At 40.8% G+C, this 19,069-nt stretch overlaps 2 protein-coding genes across 2 annotated transcripts; both read right to left on the bottom strand.

Moving 5' to 3' along the window:
* Positions 1-482: 482 nt before the first annotated feature.
* LOC122803925 (late embryogenesis abundant protein 1-like) lies at positions 483-5,891 on the bottom strand. The gene is made up of 2 exons (XM_044073604.1): positions 5,736-5,891; positions 483-848 (listed from the first exon to the last, which is right to left on the bottom strand). The coding sequence occupies exons 1-2, from the start codon at positions 5,889-5,891 to the stop codon at positions 483-485; spliced, it is 522 nt and encodes a 173-aa protein (XP_043929539.1).
* A 55-nt stretch (positions 5,892-5,946) lies between these two features.
* LOC122803924 (late embryogenesis abundant protein 1-like) lies at positions 5,947-17,737 on the bottom strand. The gene is made up of 2 exons (XM_044073603.1): positions 17,657-17,737; positions 5,947-6,411 (listed from the first exon to the last, which is right to left on the bottom strand). Exons 1-2 carry the CDS (start codon positions 17,735-17,737, stop codon positions 5,947-5,949), a joined length of 546 nt encoding a protein of 181 aa, XP_043929538.1.
* Positions 17,738-19,069: the final 1,332 nt, after the last annotated feature.

Genomic DNA, 19,069 nt, shown 5'->3' with positions numbered 1-19,069 from the left:
TCTGTTCTGAGGTCACCAGCTAGGTACTAGATGACAGAGAACCTGGGAGCCATCATAGATGCCCATATAGGATGACTTGAAACAGTGTTTCTATGCTCTATATTTTTGTGCTGATATCAGTCAAAAGATGATTGTGACTTATTGTTTGTGGATGTCTTTTTTGGTGGATCCCTGCCACCCTCTTGTACTGATAATGCCCAATATGACTTGTCCAGTCACTTATTCCAACTGCCATTCATGGTTCAGGTTATGAACGAGGGCCACGGCCACCAGGGTCACCAGGATCACTTGCCTCAGTGTGTCACATTATTATCTGTCACTTCAAACAAAGGTTGGCATGCAGAGCCTCATCATTCTTTTCTCCTGCCTGCTCTTGAGCCTCATCATTCCTTTCTCCTGCCTGCTCTTGAGCCTCATCATTCCTTTCTCCTGCCTGCTCTTGAGCCTCATCATTCCTTTCTCCTGCCTGCTCTTGAGCCTCATCATTCCTTTCTCCTGAGCCTCATCATTCCTTTCTCCTGCCTGCTCTTGAGCTTCATCATTCCTTTCTCCTGAGCCTCATCATTCCTTTCTCCTGCCTGCTCTTGAGCCTCATCATTCCTTTCTCCTGCCTGCTCTTGAGCCTCATCATTCCTTTCTCCTGCCTGCTCTTGAGCCTCATCATTCCTTTCTCTTGCCTGCTCTTGAGCCTCATCATTCCTTTCTCCTGCCTGCTCTTGAGCCTCATCATTCCTTTCTCCTGCCTGCTCTTGAGCCTCATCATTCCTTTCTCCTGCCTGCTCCTGAGCCCCATCATTCCTTTCTCCTGCCTGCTCTTGAGCCTCATCATTCCTTTCTCCTGCCTGCTCCTACAGGTATCTGAACTGCATAAATTACATGACATCAAAGCTCTAGTGCTTTTCTGAGTTTGCTGGATGTTATAATGTGTTTTATGGGAACTGGTCCTTTAATCAGATGTGTTGATAAGAGACAGAGTTTGCTCTGTCTGGTAACCATAATGCATGCTGAACATATTTTAGATTACCTGTGACTGCCACTGCTGTCATACATTGCATAGCATATCGACTGTTATGTAACCTTGTAACTTTTCAGAAAGTATCCACAACTGCAAATTCTCTTTGCCCAGTTCCCTACACATATCACTACACTTTACAAGTGTGACAAGGCCTGTTATAATACTATGAAACAATGATTAATACAGCTCTTTGCGTGTCTATTTATTTTGACATTTGTTGACCAGGTTAGTCTGACTGGGCACAGGCACTTTTTCAGCACAAACCCAGGGAGAAAAGCTCCAGTCTATATATATATATATATATATATATATATATATATATATATATATATATATATATATATATATATATATATTTAAAAAAAAGTGTCACCATTTAACATAGATAAATTTTTGATCAGCAATAGTTTAAAACAGTCAGTTGATTACATTCAGGGTTTAAAAAATATATTTCAACCAGGAATAGGTTTGACAAAATTTTGAGGCAGATTTAAAATGTTAGTGTACAGTAGGAGTAAGAAATGGGTTACATTGTTGCTAGTATAGGGATGAGTTTGAGCAGAGAGAATGTATGAGTTGAGTACAAAGTTGAATGCAGAGTTTTGTGTGAAAGTTTGTTGCTTGGGGGTAAGGTAGTGCGTTGGTAATGGCTATCTAGGTAGGGGTTAGGTAGAGAACAAGTACTTTATGTTGAGGAATGATATGTGAGTATATTGTTACAGTTTCACAATCCATCAAATTACTTGCCAGTATAAAGGACTAATGACTTGTTGCTACACACTGATCACCTGTACACTGTTCAGCACTGTATACATGCGGCCATGCTGCTCAAATTCAGCAATGTATACACACTTGTCCATGCTGCTCTGACTCAGCACTGTATACACACACATGTCCATGCTGCTCCAACTCAGCGCTGTGTACACGTGTCCATGCTGCTCTGACGCAGCATTGTATACACACATGTCCATGCTGCTCCGACTCAGTACTGTATACACGTTTCAATGCTGCTCCGACTCAGCACTGTATACACACATGTCCATGCTGCTCTGTCTCAGCACTGTATACACACATGTCCATGCTGCTCTGACTCAGCACTGTATACACACATGTCCATGCTGTTCTGACACAGCACTGCATACACACATGTCCATGCTGCTATGACTCAGCACTGTATACACATGTGTCCATGCTGCTCTGACTCAGCACTATATACACACATATCAATGCTGCTCTGACGCAGCATTGTATACACACATGTCCATGCTGCTCCGACTCAGTACTGTATACACGTTTCAATGCTCCTCCAACTCATCACTGTATACACACATGTCCATGCTGCTCTTACTCAGCACTGTATACACACATGTCCTTGCTGCTCCGACTCAGCACTGTATACACACATGTCCAAGCTGCTCTGACACAGCACTGTATACATACATGTCCATGCTGCCCTGACTCAGCACTTTATACACGTGTCCATGCTGTGCTGACTCAGCACTGTATACACATGTGTCCATGCTGCTCTGACTCAGCACTATATACACACATATCAATGCTGCTCTGACACAGCATTGTATACACACAGGTCCATGCTGCTCCGACTCAGTACTGTATACACGTTTCAATGCTGCTCCAACTTAGCAAGGTATACACACATGTTCATGCAGCTCTGACTCAGCACTGTATACACACATGTCCATGCTGCTCCGACTCAGTACTGTATACACGTTTCAATGCTGCTCTGACTTAGCACTGTATACACACGTCAATGCTGCTCTGACTCAGCACTGTATACACACATGTCCATGCTGCTCCAACTCAGCACTGTATACACACATGTCCATGCTGCTCTGACTCAGCACTGTATACACACATGTCCATGCGGTTCTGACTCAGCACTGCATACACACATGCCCATGCTGCTCTGACTCAGCACTGTATACACATGTGTCCATGCTGCTCTGACTCAGCACTGTATACACACATATCCATGTTGCTCTGATGCAGCATTGTATACACACATGTCCATGCTGCTCCGACTCAGTACTGTATACACGTTTCAATGCTCCTCCAACTCATCACTGTATACACACATGTCCATGCTGCTCTTACTCAGCACTGTATACACACATGTCCTTGCTGCTCCGACTCAGCACTGTATACACACATGTCCAAGCTGCTCTGACACAGCACTGTATACATACATGTCCATGCTGCCCTGACTCAGCACTTTATACACGTGTCCATGCTGTGCTGACTCAGCACTGTATACACATGTGTCCATGCTGCTCTGACTCAGCACTATATACACACATATCAATGCTGCTCTGACACAGCATTGTATACACACAGGTCCATGCTGCTCCGACTCAGTACTGTATACACGTTTCAATGCTGCTCCAACTTAGCAAGGTATACACACATGTTCATGCTGCTCTGACTCAGCACTGTATACACACATGTCCATGCTGCTCCGACTCAGTACTGTATACACGTTTCAATGCTGCTCTGACTTAGCACTGTATACACACGTCAATGCTGCTCTGTCTCAGCACTGTATACACACATGTCCATGCTGCTCTGACTCAGTACTGTATACACGTGTCAATGCTGCTCTGACTCAGCACTGTATACACATGTCCATGCTGCTCCAACTCAGCGCTGTATACACACATGTCCATGCTGCTCCAACTCAGCACTGTATACACACATGTCCATGCTGCTCTGACTCAGCACTGTATACACACATGTCCATGCTGCTCTGACTCAGCACTGTATACACACATGTCCATGCTGCTCTGACTCAGCACTGTATACACATGTGTCCATGCTGCTCTGACTCAGCACTGTATACACACATATCCATGCTGCTCTGATGCAGCATTGTATACACACATGTCCATGCTGCTCTGACTCAGTACTGTATACACTTTCAATGCTCCTCCAACTCAGCACTGTATACACATATGTCCATGCTGCTCTGACTCAGTACTGTATACACGTTTCAATGCTGCTCCAACTTAGCACTCTATACACACATGTCCATGCTGCTCCGACTCAGTACTGTATACACGCGTCAATGCTGCTCTGACTTAGCACTGTATACATGTGTCCATGCTGCTCCAACTCAACGCTGTATACACACGTGTCAATGCTGCTCCAACTCAGCACTGTATACACACGGGTCCATGCTGCTCTGACTCAGCACTGTATACACACATGTCCATGCTGCTCCAACTCAGCACTGTATACACATGGGTCCATGCTGCTCTGACTCAGCACTGTATACATGTTTCCATGCTACTCTGACTCAGCACTGTATACACACATGTCCATGCTGCTCCGACTCAGCACTGTATACACAAGGGTCTATGCTGCTCCATCTCAGCACTGTATATACACATGTCCATGCTGCTCCATCTCATCACTGTCTACACACATGTCCATGCTGCTCTGACTCAGCACTGTATAAGTGTCCATGCTGCTCCGACTCAGCACTGTATACACACATGTCCATGCTGCTCCGACTCAGCACTGTATACACAAGGGTCTATGCTGCTCCATCTCAGCACTGTATACACACGTGTCCCTGCTGCTCCATTGCAGCATTGTATACACACGTGTCCATGCTGCTCTGACTCAGCACTGTATACACACATGTCCCTGCTGCTCCATTTCAGCACTGTATACACACATGTCCATGCTCCTCTGACTCAGCACTGTATACATGTGTCCATGCTGGTCCGACTCAGCACTGTATACACACATGTCCATGCTGCTCCGACTCAGCACTGTATACACAAGGGTCTATGCTGCTCCATCTCAGCACTGTATACACACGTGTCCCTGCTGCTCCATTTCAGCATTGTATACACACGTGTCCATGCTGCTCTGACTCAGCACTGTATACACACATGTCCCTGCTGCTCCATTTCAGCACTGTATACACATGTGTCCATGCTGCTCTGACTCAGCACTGTATACGTGTCCATGCTGGTCTGACTCAGCACTGTATACACACTGTATACATGTGTCCATGCTGCGCTGACTCAGCACTGTATACACACATGTCCATGCTGCTCTGACTCAGCACTGTATACACATGTGTCCATGCTGCTCCAGCTACTCTTTATGTATGCCCCAGCATAACCATACCGCACTCTAACTACTTGTGGTATCCTAGACATACCTGAAAAACTCCAGGTATCTGCAACTGCACTCAGCTTTCACTCTGCTGGTAAGTCCTGCATTGTATGTATATTTCTCCTCATGACTGTTTTATTTTTTGCTTTGCTTTTTTACAAATCCATGGAGATTTCATCAGAAGTGTGTCTCTCCTAAGCTATCTGACTGATAGCACAGTTATTCAGAGTCACTCAGGTATTTAATCTATCTGTTCTGAGGTCACCAGCTAGGTACTAGATGACAGAGAACCTGGGAGCCATCATAAATGCCCATATAGGATGACTTGAAACAGTGTTTCTATGCTCTATATTTTTGTGCTGATATCAGTCAAAAGATGATTGTGAGTTATTGTTTGTGGATCTTTTTTGGTGGATCCCTGCATCCCTCTTGTACTGATAATGCCCAATATGACTTGTCCAGTCACTTATTCCAACTGCCATTCATGGTTCAGGTTATGAACGAGGGCCACAGCCACCAGGGCCACCAGGATCACTTGCCTCAGTGTGTCACATTATTATCCGTCACTTCAAACAAAGGTTGGCAGGCAGAGCCTCATCATTCCTTTCTCCTGCCTGCTCTTGAGCCTCATCATTCCTTTCTCCTGCCTGCTCTTGAGCCTCATCATTCCTTTCTCCTGCCTGCTCTTGAGCCTCATCATTCCTTTCTCCTGCCTGCTCTTGAGCCTCATCATTCCTTTCTCCTGAGCCTCATCATTCCTTTCTCCTGCCTGCTCTTGAGCCTCATCATTCCTTTCTCCTGAGCCTCATCATTCCTTTCTCCTGCCTGCTCTTGAGCCTCATCATTCCTTTCTCCTGCCTGCTCTTGAGCCTCATCATTCCTTTCTCCTGCCTGCTCTTGAGCCTCATCATTCCTTTCTCATGCCTGCTCTTAAGCCTCATCATTCCTTTCTCTTGAGCCTCATCATTCCTTTCTCTTGCCTGCTCTTGAGCCTCATCATTCCTTTCTCCTGCCTGCTCTTGAGCCTCATCATTCCTTTCTCCTGCCTGCTCTTGAGCCTCATCATTCCTTTCTCCTGCATGCTCTTGAGCCTCATCATTCCTTTCTCCTGCCTGCTCTTGAGCCTCATCATTCCTTTCTCCTGCCTGCTCTTGAGCCTCATCATTCCTTTCTCCTGCCTGCTCTTGAGCCTCATCATTCCTTTCTCCTGCCTGCTCTTGAGCCTCATCATTCCTTTCTCCTGCCTGCTCCTACAGGCATCTGGACTGCATAAATGAATCCAGGTCTGAGTCACTTACAGGGTTTCATCTGTCTTCACCAATGTAGCTGCCTTGTTCTGAAAAACTTTCAGAATTTGACACGCAGTATCAGATTAGTGAATGTTTGTGAATATTGGCACTGTGTGCCATCAGTCCCTGGAAAGCTACACATGTTGCATAGAATAAGAGTCTGAAACATTGTACGCTAATGAGGCCCATTAGTGATGCATGGCCTTGGTGGTCAATTTGAAAACAAGTCAGTAGTATTCTGAACTACTACATACAGAGGTACTATAGTGGCCTGATGTCACGGTATGTCCACTTTTCTATTTTATCATCTTTTATGTCTGTGTTGCATATGAACATGACTATAGTGCTAATGCCATGTGTTGTTGTTGAAGGAATACTTTTGTTTGGAAGACACAATTTGTACATTGTGATACTGCCCACATATGTAAGCCTTCCTTTGGAAACTGTTTGATGTAAATGTCAACACATCCCACTGTAATGTTTGTTGTGGGCACCTTTTTGGGAACGGATGCATATTCGCCACCTTGGTTTAATTTTTCCAAATGCTTAGGTTTTTTCATACCATGATTAATTAAAGTACATGAAATCAGTTTTGCTTCAGTCTTTGATATTTGATAAAAGTGTTGTTCTCAGCCCCCACAATACACCCAGAATTGCCTCGTTTTCCCATTCACTTTTATTGCTACATATCTAAATAGTTTGAAGATTCTTTTTATTAGCCCTGTTTCTCCTACTACAACTGAAATTGTGTATCCTTATCCCACATTGTTCTAATTTCTCCTTGCAAGTCTTGATATTTTACTAATTTACATCCTTCAGTTCATAAGACACTGTAGTCACTGGGTGCAGCAAGTTCCAAATTTGTGTGTTGTGCATTACTTTATCATGTCTTCAGCATAGAAAGCTGTTGTCAATTCGTAACTGTCCATGACAATATGTCACATTCCAGTACCATATACAGATAGTTCCATTACCTATGGGCTGTATAGAAACATGAATCACTATAATGTTCAAACAGAATATATCTTCTATCTCTCTCATTCTCTCACTCTTGCATGTGTGTGTGTGTGTGTGTGTGTGTGTGTGTGTGTGTGTGTGTGTGTGTGTGTGTGTGTGTGTGTGTACATATGTAATATAAGCAAAGCAGACATACACAACATGAGTGCATCAGATAAAAATCTGTCTTGTGAATGTTACAAATCCCTTGCATATCACACATGAGCACTTTGTTACATCGCCCCTTTTATTATTTGGAATTTTCATTTGTGTATATGTCCATATAACTAAAATGCAAAGAAAGCCAATTTACACTGGATTAGTCCATTAGATAAAATCTGCCTTGATAATGTTCCTGTTCCTGTACATATCACACATGAATACTGCTCGTTACATCTCTTCCTTAATTACTCCATAAACCTCAGAGTAGAGTAGTGCATGATGTTTTAGAATCCCATCCTATGTTACATTGTTATTAAATTTACTAGCTGGTGGACCGCAGTGGCTCTAGTTATGCAAGATTAAGCATAAGGGTACAAGGATGTAACACTAAAACAATGAGCATGTGTATTTAATATATAATGCTTAATTTCAGTTACAAGACTTATGGGCACATATCAGAACATAAACCTGGGTCAAATTCCAAAACAGGTTAGTATGGCGTAACATGCCTAACTGAGCTGTTACTGCACTCCCAGTTCCAAGAAAGGGCTCCTCCAGCTCCTTTGTCCATTTGGTATGTGCTATTAGAGAATGGCAGAGCCCCTAGTCCGATTTCAAAAGGGAAATCAGGTGTTCTACAGTGAACTAATTTGGCACCATACATTGGTGAAGCTTACCAAAGTGCAAGGCTAAATCAATGGTTAAGCGTATTGAAATGAATGGGCTTTTGATGTGGCAGCAGTTTCACCGGTAGGTAGAAAAAAGACACTGTAGGCTGTACCAAGTGGAAATCCGTTATGCCATCTGAGAAAGTTTTAAGCATTTCTAATTGTGCTTTCAGATGTTCATCTGATGATTTATGTCATTTTAAATCATCCACAACAAATAGATGAGATGTCTTTTAATAAGGGTGGTTTCTAGATGTTAGGCTGTATCTGTATACTGAAAAGTGCAATAATGTGGCAAGACTGTTGCACTGAGGATTGTGCAAACAATACAACATATAAGTAGCTGGCAAGCACTGGAAACATGAACCACAAAGCTTTAGTGACATTGCTAACAATGAAGAAGTTGTGATTACATGGGATTATCCAATAGCAACAGCTAGGAAAATAGGAGCAAGAAAACCACATACAGTAGTCCACGAAAAAGGACCTATTAGCAACGTGTTATTCAAATAATAAATGAACAAAACTGGAATGAAAAATACAAAGCATAAGTAAAGGTATTCAATTTGAGCAAAGTGTTATTAATCAGTGAAATAGCTACATCCAGCAATTATAATGTCTTGCATAATGAGAGAGACAAAGTCATAAAATATCAGGATTTCCAAGCAGAGAAAAGAACAGGAGAGGGGCACTGAAACGGTTCCAACAGTAGTGTGAGTGCTGCGAATAGGAAAAATGAATGTTTAAGCATAATTAAATATGCTGCTGACACATGTAAGCCTGTATGAACTGCCAATTCTAGGTACATGGCTAGCACTGTGAAGAGCACTCTTGACAACCATCACAGACTGAAGCAATACTCATTTCTTGAACTCTGATTGCACCCTGACTCCTGTCCCTTATTAGAAACCCCAAACATCTGAGGAAGTTAAAATACAAGTGAGGCTGTACTGCAGGTATTCAGAATTGTGAGGGGCTGTCTGTGACCTCTCACATGCACAGTAACCTCCTTAGGAGGTGGCTCCTTTCACTTTGTTTGTAAAGCAGGTGTGATGCCCTGATAGTATAGTGACCTCACACCTATGTCCTTCATCCCGGATGTGGTAAATGCAAGCAAGATGGTTATGAGGTCTATCATACCTGCATTTACCCAGACAATCTACAGATGAGGTTGTGTCACTAAGCAACCTTGTGGCAAAGAAACTCGACCAGTAAGATGAAACTGGTGCTACAGGCACACTCTCAAGCTATAATACCAGTTTCCTCTTACAGATGGTGCTGTTCAGCAGCTCCACCTGTATGACAAAAATGGTACTGCAGGCAGGCTGGTTCCACACCTGCAACAGCAATTCACTCATACAGTTTAAGTTGCCAGAGAAGTTTGTTTGGATTCAGCTGCCCTGCCAAATCTTTGGGCAGCTTTGCACTACACTCAAAGTAATGCAATTAATTACCATAGAATATTTCAGAACTGCATTATCTTACAATTAGCAATTCCCTACTGAATTCATAGGGTTATACTAGGCTAATGACCACCAAGGTCTTTATAAGCCTAGCTGTGCAACCCAAACCAGTTTTGTCCCTGAGTACCCTAGATACCTATACAAGGTGTGGGGGTATGTTAGTAATGACTTAGCCAAGGGTTATATGGGGGAGCATGTTAGTAATGACATAGCCAAGGGTTATATGGGGGGTATTTTAGTAATGACATAGCCAAGGCTTATATGGGGGTATTTTAGTAATGACATAGCCAAGGGTTATATGAGGGGGATGTTAGTAATGACATAGCCAAGTGTTGTTATATGGGGGATATTGTTAGTTGAGAATTAATTTACTTACTGTTGACCTCTATCCATAAGAGATATGGAGACCAGACCAGGAGTGAATTTGTGATTTCCCATCCAGTGATCAAGGTGTTGTTTGAATAGTCAGGGATGAACTTTGCTTCACACTGATGGGGAGCTTATTAGGTTCATAGGTTCATAGATTAGTACTAGGCTAAGTGCCCTTGAGGGCCATTTTAAGCCTAGCCAATTACCCCATGTGAAAATCAAACCCTGCACCTTGTGTCTGTAAGGTAAACACCTTAACCATTATGCCAACCTCCCACCCCCTATAATCTATAGTGTGGGGGTTCTGAGGTATTTAATTTGGAGGATCTCAACCCTCTGGATGATTACAAACCAAGCGGTAGGTTGAATTTTAATATTCAGTGTAGTGAAACCAGAATGCTGAAGGCTGTGGGCCCTCACTACACTCGCATTTTGGAATCTGGCCCATTATTTCAGGTACAGACAATTTTATGTATATGGCAGAATGATTAGTTTTGAGGGGGCATGAATAACATGCATACTTTTTTTTAGAATGTGCACAACGCTCATGGTTTTCATAATGGAGTGCCTCAAACTTTGACACTGCTCACTTTGTTTGACTTCTCAAACCCTGTTTTCATAGCCAGATGGCTTTTTTAGTAACTGGGAGTTATTTACAAGTTGGTGGAGTATTTCCTCCATACATGGTGCCTTCCAAAGTCCTCAGCATACCTTTTGAAATTTGATCCATAATGTTGTATAATCTACAGGCAGCAAGAATGACACAAGAAAGGTGCTACAAAATAAATCATAGATGGTGTCAGCATTTATTCTTATATACCACTAAATAATCTTCATGGTTTGAATCTCATTTCTCCATATTTGCCAAAATAGTTGCAACAAAGTCTGAAAAAAGGGCAATCTTGGATTTATTTATTTATTGCATTTAATTTCTGGGGAAGTTTGACTGGGCAATAAAAACCCTTCACTGGCCCAGCGAGAAAAGCTCTAAATGACAAATATATAGACATAAGACACATACAGTATAGAGAGACAGCAAACGTTTCTGCAAAGACAAAACGAGTAAAATAAAATTCACGTTTCCATGTAATGTTTAGGGTTACATTCATTGCATTACAGAGTTTTATTCTCATTACGTTATTCCACTAACAGTGGTGGGTATGAGTGTGCAAACTTCACTTAGATTCATGAAAGAAGAATAGAGCAATTCTGTAAACAAGAAACAGGGTCGCATTCATGGTGCAATACACAGTTACTTCTCATTGCAACGGTTAGCAGTGGTGGATATGGTATGCATATTTTACTTTTAAATTCACTAATCAGTTGTGATGATTATTCTGTAAGAATGCAGTAAGAGATGCTGATAATTGTAATGATACATTGTTTCAAGCAGAATTAGTTTATAATTCTTCTGAGAGGAAAGAGTTGACCACTTGAACACAGATTTTGGTCCATGGGGAAAAAAATAGACAATCTGTGGAAGATGTTGCCTATAGTCATACCTCTCAACTGTCCATATTTTTGCAGAATGTCCAGATTTTTTGCTTCATATTTTTGACCTGTTCCTCATAAAATGTGTGGTTTTCTGGCAAATCAACGGGGACTGAGGTCACCAAATAATGCAGACATTTAAGTTTAACACTTCATATCCTGCAGAAAATGCATACTAACATAAAACCTGTTATTCTTGCAACTGTCAATATTTACAATTTGTCCCTATTTTGGGCCTTTGTCCACCCATTATTTTTGGCTTTGTCTGGATTTCTTGCCCAAAGAGGTTATAGTAATGAGGTATAAGATGGAGTTAGCCTAGAGAAATATAGGGGCACAGCCAGGAGTCTGCTAGATATTTTTTAGCTGAGTTTTAAAGGCTTTTACAATGTCCACTGGTCTGAGAGGGAGAGGGCAGGGTGCCAGTTTTTGGAGATGCAGCTGGAGTACAATGAGTCTCTTGCAGAGTCATTTAATTTGGTTACTAGTAGGTGGTGTTTGCCCATGGAGCACAGAATTCTATTAACATAGTAGTAAGCGATTACACCATTTAGAGATGGACAGTGTTCTGGTTGGTTAATGAGATTAGGAATGGTCACTAGCTGTGAGAAGGTTAGGTAACCGGAAAGGCCGAGTGGTACAGTGGTTAAGATATATGCCTTTCAACCACAAGGTGCACGGTTTGATTCTCACCACTGGATTTAGTTTGGGTTGGGAGGGTGGCCTAATGGTTAAGGTGTTTGCCTTACAAACACAAGGTGCAGAACCTATAACCACTGTAATGGGTCAGTTCTGTACAGTTAAACTGTTTCAGAGCCAGGCAGTGGTGTGTCCTATGAGGTAATTTAATCATAAATATTGCTACTTCATAATAACGCTGTTCTCATTGACCTATAAGTGTAGATTGCAGTTTTGTGACAATAGGAGCGGAGTAAGTGAGTGCTGGAAGAAGATGGGTTGAGGGAATGTGCTTCCTGGCATTACCAGTTACATGTGGTTTGATACTCTGGAGTGGCCCAAGTTTTGGTGAGTTTTTAACTGCCTGTTTTATGCGAAGGTCAAATGTCATGTTTTAGTGGAACCTACCTGATTAATACAACAAAACACATGTAAATATTTAGTATAGACTATATTTTCTCTTTCATGTCTTAAAATACTATAATATCTGATAATTTAGAAATCTAATATGTTTTTCTTAATTTTCTGTAAAATTAGAACATTTTGTTTATTATTTGTTAACTAAGGTAGATAAATGATTTACTAGGGTTTTTTTTGACACAGTCCAAGCAGCATTGTCTAGTAAAATGACTTGCTCAGTGACACACAGCAGGCAAATGGAAGCCAAGTGAATCAAACCTCAGACCTCAGGATGGAGCTTGTTAATAGCCCCTAGTTTAATACAAATGGCTAGTTTATGTGTCATTACTTCTAAATCTGGAGATCATACTTCATTGCATGCAGTTTCACTGAATTATTTTTCACTGGACCACACTAAGGAATAATTACATCAACTATGGCTAATGCTAGTGTTAGCCACAGAGGCATTGCATTCAGTGAAATGGTTTGTGGCGGTCTGCATTAGTTTGGGGGGACAGTTGGTGTGAGGGACTGAGGAATGTGTTTGCTGTGTTCTTTAAACTGTGGCTACAATTTATGTTTTCTGTAGCACAATGCTGCAGGTGAGGGAGATAATAATACTTCACTTTGTGTTTTTTGCACTTTGTCCAAGATAGATTGACCATGGAGTTAGTATATTTAAGTGAAAGGATGTGGGAGCCATACAAGGGTACTTTCTTTTTGTTCATTTTTAGTGCAGTAGATTTTTGTACATTATTAGATATTGCTGATACATTGGTTTCATTAGTAGCAGGTTTGTTAGTCTAGCAGCACAGAAGCTCAAGGGTCTGCGCATTTAATAAGCTGCTTTCTGTAGTTAGAAAGGTATAGGGTTTGATTCCTTTCACCAGCTGTGTAGCTCTAAATATATATGGTTAATAAATAGATAAAATTAGTTAAAGTTTCATTTTACTAACACTAAACCTGCATATTTCTTCTACTCATATAAGAAACTAGAGCTGTATCTATAGTATCGAGCTACACATTTTTATTATCTCGTATACTGTGTCCTAAAGTACTTTTCTCCACATTTAAAATTTCAAAGTTTATGTGTTCTACTTTAAATTTCCTTTTATTTTTTATCTATTTCACCATAACTATGAAGACACTTTGAATATTATATTTAAGTATGAGCAGAGGGAACTTGGCATTGACTGCAGAATCAGTTTCCATACCCTGGCACTTTTTCTGTAAACTGTGAGCACACATCAGAAATAATATATCCCTTTAACTGTAACACTGCACTCATGTAATAATAGTTTGTGAGTTTTTCTTTGCCTTCAAGTAATTTTCTGTAACACTGAACATCCTCTTTTCTTCTCATCTTTGTGATTTTTTTAACAATAGTTTGAAGCATCTGGATTCCATTAATATTTATAGATTTTACTTATCCATTGCTCTGCCATGTTTCTTGCAGATTAATTATATGAAATAACATTTCAGTTTTGGAATATTTTAAAGCTATTACTCATTACAGATTTCCAGCCAAATTAAATTTTTAATATAAGAACTGTATTATGTCTAATAAACATCCAATTCTCTAGCATAAAAAGCCATGGGCCTGTTTGTTGCCACTTACTGGATAAACAAATCATTAAAATTTCATCTTGGGATTGTATATGTGATCTATTAACTGTCTGAGAATGTTTCGGTATAGCCAGTAACATAAAACAAAAGAGTGAAAGAGACAAAATCTACTTTAAGTTATGTCTATGACTATTGCCTGTTGGATAAGTCTTAAAAATTAAACTACCTTCAGGGACTGCCTGCCTGCCAGAAGGAAGTTTTCTTTAAGACCGCTGCCTATGGAGTTAACTTCCATGCATTTCCAGATACAGGAAAATAAAATCTGACTTTTTTTTTCAAGGAGGTGGTTTGGAGGCTTTTGTTCCTGAGTAGCACTAAACTTTTGGGGGACAGGGTTTAGAACTAGATTACTTTTTTGCATGTGCTTACTGGCAATTCTTTACTTTTATCCAGCACAGACAGAATTTGTGAGAGGAGTCAATACTTACACAGTTTTGGAGGTGAGCCTCTCACGCACCACATATAGCAGAAAGCAGATTGCCACATCATAGCCACCCAGCACTCGCACTTAAACTGCGCTTGTTAAAAATCATTACCCAAGTCTCACTAACACCTCTTAGACATGCTTTATTTATACAGAATTTTATAGCCAGTAATCATCTACACCTATGAGGAGTCATTCTCATTCCAAACTGACACCCATAAGATCCAAAGAGGCTGTGGCTACACATGGCAATGTACCGGGAATAGGCAACTCCATCATTAGACCCACTGATGTTCTACTGACCAGTATGAACAAAGATAGGCTCATGGTCAGCTCTCTCTCTCTCTCTTTATCGCTCTCTCTCTCACTCTCTGGTACTGGTAATATAACTAGAGCCCATAGTGCCCTCAGTCACAAATATGGGTATAACCAAGTAATTGCCTGTGCTGGTGTGAATGACCATAGACACTCCACCCCACAGCAAATGCAGAGAGACATGGTCATGCACTCCATGCATGTGTCCAAGGCAGGAAATTCAACTGTTGTGAGCAGTGTCTAGTCATTTCTGATAATAATGCAAACAAAAGAACTGCCTTCAGTAATGGACTAACTAACTGTACCATTCAGGAGGAATCCAGTCTGTGTCAGCATGGGAGGTAATGATTGCTAGGCCAGCTTGTTTCACCAGGAGTGACCTGTACCTCCCTCCCCAGGGTTTTTCCATATTGGCTAAAATGTTGTGCCCCTATAACCTCCTGTTAAACATTACAGTCTAGTAAATTCTAATCTGGTTTAGATTATGGTGATGCCATTCATCCCTAGGAATCTGCACACAAAATTGTATGATCTTGACACCTTTCGAACACCCAAACACACACATTTATGTGTAGTTACTGACTGCACCCCTCCATACCTTGGTACTACAACAAACCCTCATTCAGACTGCCTGGGAGTGGCAGAGGAATATATATATTTATCTTCTTCCCAATTATCTCATGCATAATCCCTCAAGAGATCAATCTGGATCTTCTGCAACACTCAGTCATAATAAATGAAGCCAATTATCACATTATCGCTAAGTAAATATACCCCTGTCTCCTGGTGACCATGGCAACTTCCCCAACAAGCTGAATTCTGTGCCTTTTCATCCAAATTTGTTAATCCATGTTGACATTAGCTACCCCCTCAGTAAATGAAAATCTTATTCAATAAATAATAAAGATGCTCACTGATTCATCACATTTATCAGTGTACTCATTTCCTAGATCAAACAGTCCAATATCCCATCAGAGGTGACCTCATCCTTACAAACACTGCCTCTGCTTGCCCCTCTACTAACATCATTCCCTCCTTCATCAAATTGGACTGTTTGATCTAGGAAGTTTGTACTCATAAGTTTGGAAAATCGATGGCATCTTTACTAATTACTGAATGTTGCCTTGTCTCTCCTCCTGCTACACTTCTGTACTCTGTTCCACTCTTTACACCACTATACAGTCTACCCTGCTTAGTAAAATACAGCAATGCTATAATAAGATTGCTAAATCTGCCACTAAACTTCCATATAGGACTCACCCGTGCACAGGTCTTAGGGAACTACAATGGCTAGAACTTCCCAGCCTCTCACATACTCCAAATCCTCATGAGTCATTACCTCATCTATCACCCAGATTGTCCATCCCTAAACAACCTCCTTCAATTTTACACACCATCTACAATACTTCAGTTAACTGATAAACTTCTTTTACAAGTCACCAAACCAAACAATTCTACCTTCTCATTCCATATTTCTAAAATCTAGAACATTTCACCCTCTCTGAGGCATGACTGCTCCCAACTATGCTTCTAAGCTAAGCTACAATCTTACGTTACGAACAAGTGGATATATCAGTGCTCCACTCCAGGATAAGAATATAGAGCAGGGAACTCCACACCTGGCCTGGTCATCCCTTCTCTCACCACCAAATTGAAACAGTAATAAAGTAAATAAAATACCCAAGCAGATCCCACCTAATCTTTAGAATTATACCCTGCCTTCTCATTTACCACTCAGTAAAATAGTGGACTTGGCACACCTCCAAAAAAAAAAAAAAGATGGGAAAAAAATACTCTTTCATCCTCCTGCATCCCTTCTGACTCTCAGCTCCTGTCTCTGCCTCTTTAGTCCACCCTCTCTACTCCAAATCAAATGTATTTGTGCACACTGTCTTATTTACAATTCTGCTCGTATTCGCCTTCCTTTTTAATGTCTAATCTGTTGTTTTCTTTCTTTTAATGTAATTATCTCCAACTGGTTGATCCACGACTGGTTGATCCGTTTTACAGAATGTAATTATCTCCAATGACCGTTGCTGCATTTTGTAACTACCAATATGTTAGTAAGCAAAGTCTCTGCAACTTCACTGCCTTTTGTAATCTGCAAAACAAGTTTTGTAATTGAAATGTTACTGTATCTAAGATTATAACTGGATCTTTTCTCCCCAGGTCTTCTCTGAAAAGGGGCCCTGTTCCTAGTCAGGTATATTCAGTAAATAAACACAATAAATAAATAAAATGTAACCACCACTATTCATATCTTCCATAAACTAATGCCATCATGCCTAATACTGCTGCCATATTCAGAGATTACTCCAAAGCTGACATAATATCCATGTATGTGGGAAAGACAAAGCTTAAAAGCTCCCACCCCAAAGCTGACCCAATAACTAAGGCCATTACATTTAATTTTAACTTCTATACCCATCTAAAAACAACTCTGATCTGACACTGCACATGGAATCTTCAAAATAAATTACTACAATGAACTCTTGAATAAACAAACTAAATAGTAAGAGGGGAAAAATAACTGCTTCATAAAAAGAACATAAGAAGTTACTTAAAGAGGCCTGCAAAGCACTTAGTGTTAGTTGCTTAACAGGAGGCACACTTACCTTTGATGTTAAAAGATCAAGCTGTAGTCCCACCACATGTGCTTGAATTAATTTTCCTTTACGGATACTGCAGTGTAACATAAGGGGGTGCTGCACACGTGAGGGAGTGCTGCATTCCTGAGTATTCTGTTCTTCGACTGAGATTTCAGACTGATTTAAGGTGTAGCATAGGTGAATGTAGGATATCCCAAGGTATTTTCAAAAAGAAGAGAAGAGTTTTCCTGGTGCCCTGGCCAAATCTCCCCTAACCAGTATAAAATACCACCTCAAGTCTCCCCTGAAATGAAACCACTAACTAGTGAGTTTAGCCTGGTCAACAAAAGGTAAACACAAAAGACAAACAAACAAATAAATAATATCAAACATGCCATTAGGAAGACTAAGGTGGTCTACAAACTGAACATAGGCACCTATTCCAATGATAACCATAAGGCTCCGAGTATTAGAAGTAAAAGTGTGAAAGCTTTTGTGGAGGATTAAGGCAATGGGCTGTTAATGAACTGCTTCCTGTAGTCCAGGGTATGATTCTCTCAGCCTCCATTTACCTACTGTGTGGATTACTTATCCAGAGAGTACTTCCACACTGAATCTAATATAGGTCCATCTGAGTCAGTACTTTAACCTGATTAACAAATGCAAATACAAATAAATAAAATACCCAACAATGCATCATGATCCAGTCAATTAGGATGTTGTATTCTGGTCCCAAAGATGTAGCCAGTGTCCTAGTTGACAAATTAGGTTCCAGTTTTACCCCTCTCACTCACCCCCTCAATTCCAACCTTTGAATCAATAAACTCCCATTCCCTTAAAAATCAGTATGGAGCAGATCCAAGAACCTTTATCCAAAACAAAAAACAATAGCTCCATAGGCTCTGATGATCTCTTGTTTAGTACATGGTATAGTATTACTGAACCTCTGCTAAAACTTTTCAGCCTCAGTCTCTCTGTGAGAACCAACACCATGGTGCCCCTACCACAAGGGCAGCTCCACCATAAATCCTGACAGTTATCATACTGTTAGTCTCACTGATATTATCTGAGAAAGCATTCAATGTATCATCCTCATAAACAACAAAACTGGTGAGCATCAACCCCTCAAACCTAATTTATTCAGCTTTCTAAAAGGTAGATCCTGTCTTCTCAATCTAGTTGACTTATTTAAAATGGTAATGGATGCCATCATCAAATTCCATTCTGCCAATACTCCCTACCTGGACCTCACTGAAAGCTTTAATACAATTCCCCACATTGCCATAAACAAGAAACTCAGTTTTCTAAACGCAAACCACTATGTAATCTGTTGGGTTGCAGACTGGCTCTCCAATTACACACAAACACGCACACAAACATATGCACGCACACATGCAAGCTGACCACAGACACACACATAGATATACACGTTTACACACA

The sequence above is a fragment of the Protopterus annectens genome, chromosome 6.part0 (assembly GCF_019279795.1).
Source record: "Protopterus annectens isolate FY-2018-M chromosome 6.part0, PAN1.0, whole genome shotgun sequence".
Taxonomy (NCBI): Eukaryota; Metazoa; Chordata; order Ceratodontiformes; family Protopteridae; genus Protopterus; species Protopterus annectens.
This window is presented reverse-complemented; position numbering and strand designations above follow the sequence as displayed.

Bases quoted from the DNA above. Each gene is read 5' to 3' on its own strand.
- LOC122803925 (XM_044073604.1), bottom strand. From the start codon at position 5,891: ATGAGGCTCAAGAGCAGGCAGGAGAAAGGAATGATGAGGCTCAAGAGC. The intron at 849-5,735 runs GTTTGAAGTGAC...AGATACCTGTAG, and splicing joins GGCTCTGCCTGCCAACCTTT to GAGCAGGCAGGAGAAAGGAA.
- LOC122803924 (XM_044073603.1), bottom strand. From the start codon at position 17,737: ATGTTACACTGCAGTATCCGTAAAGGAAAATTAATTCAAGCACATGTG. The intron at 6,412-17,656 runs GTAAGTGTGCCT...AGATGCCTGTAG, and splicing joins TTGATCTTTTAACATCAAAG to GAGCAGGCAGGAGAAAGGAA.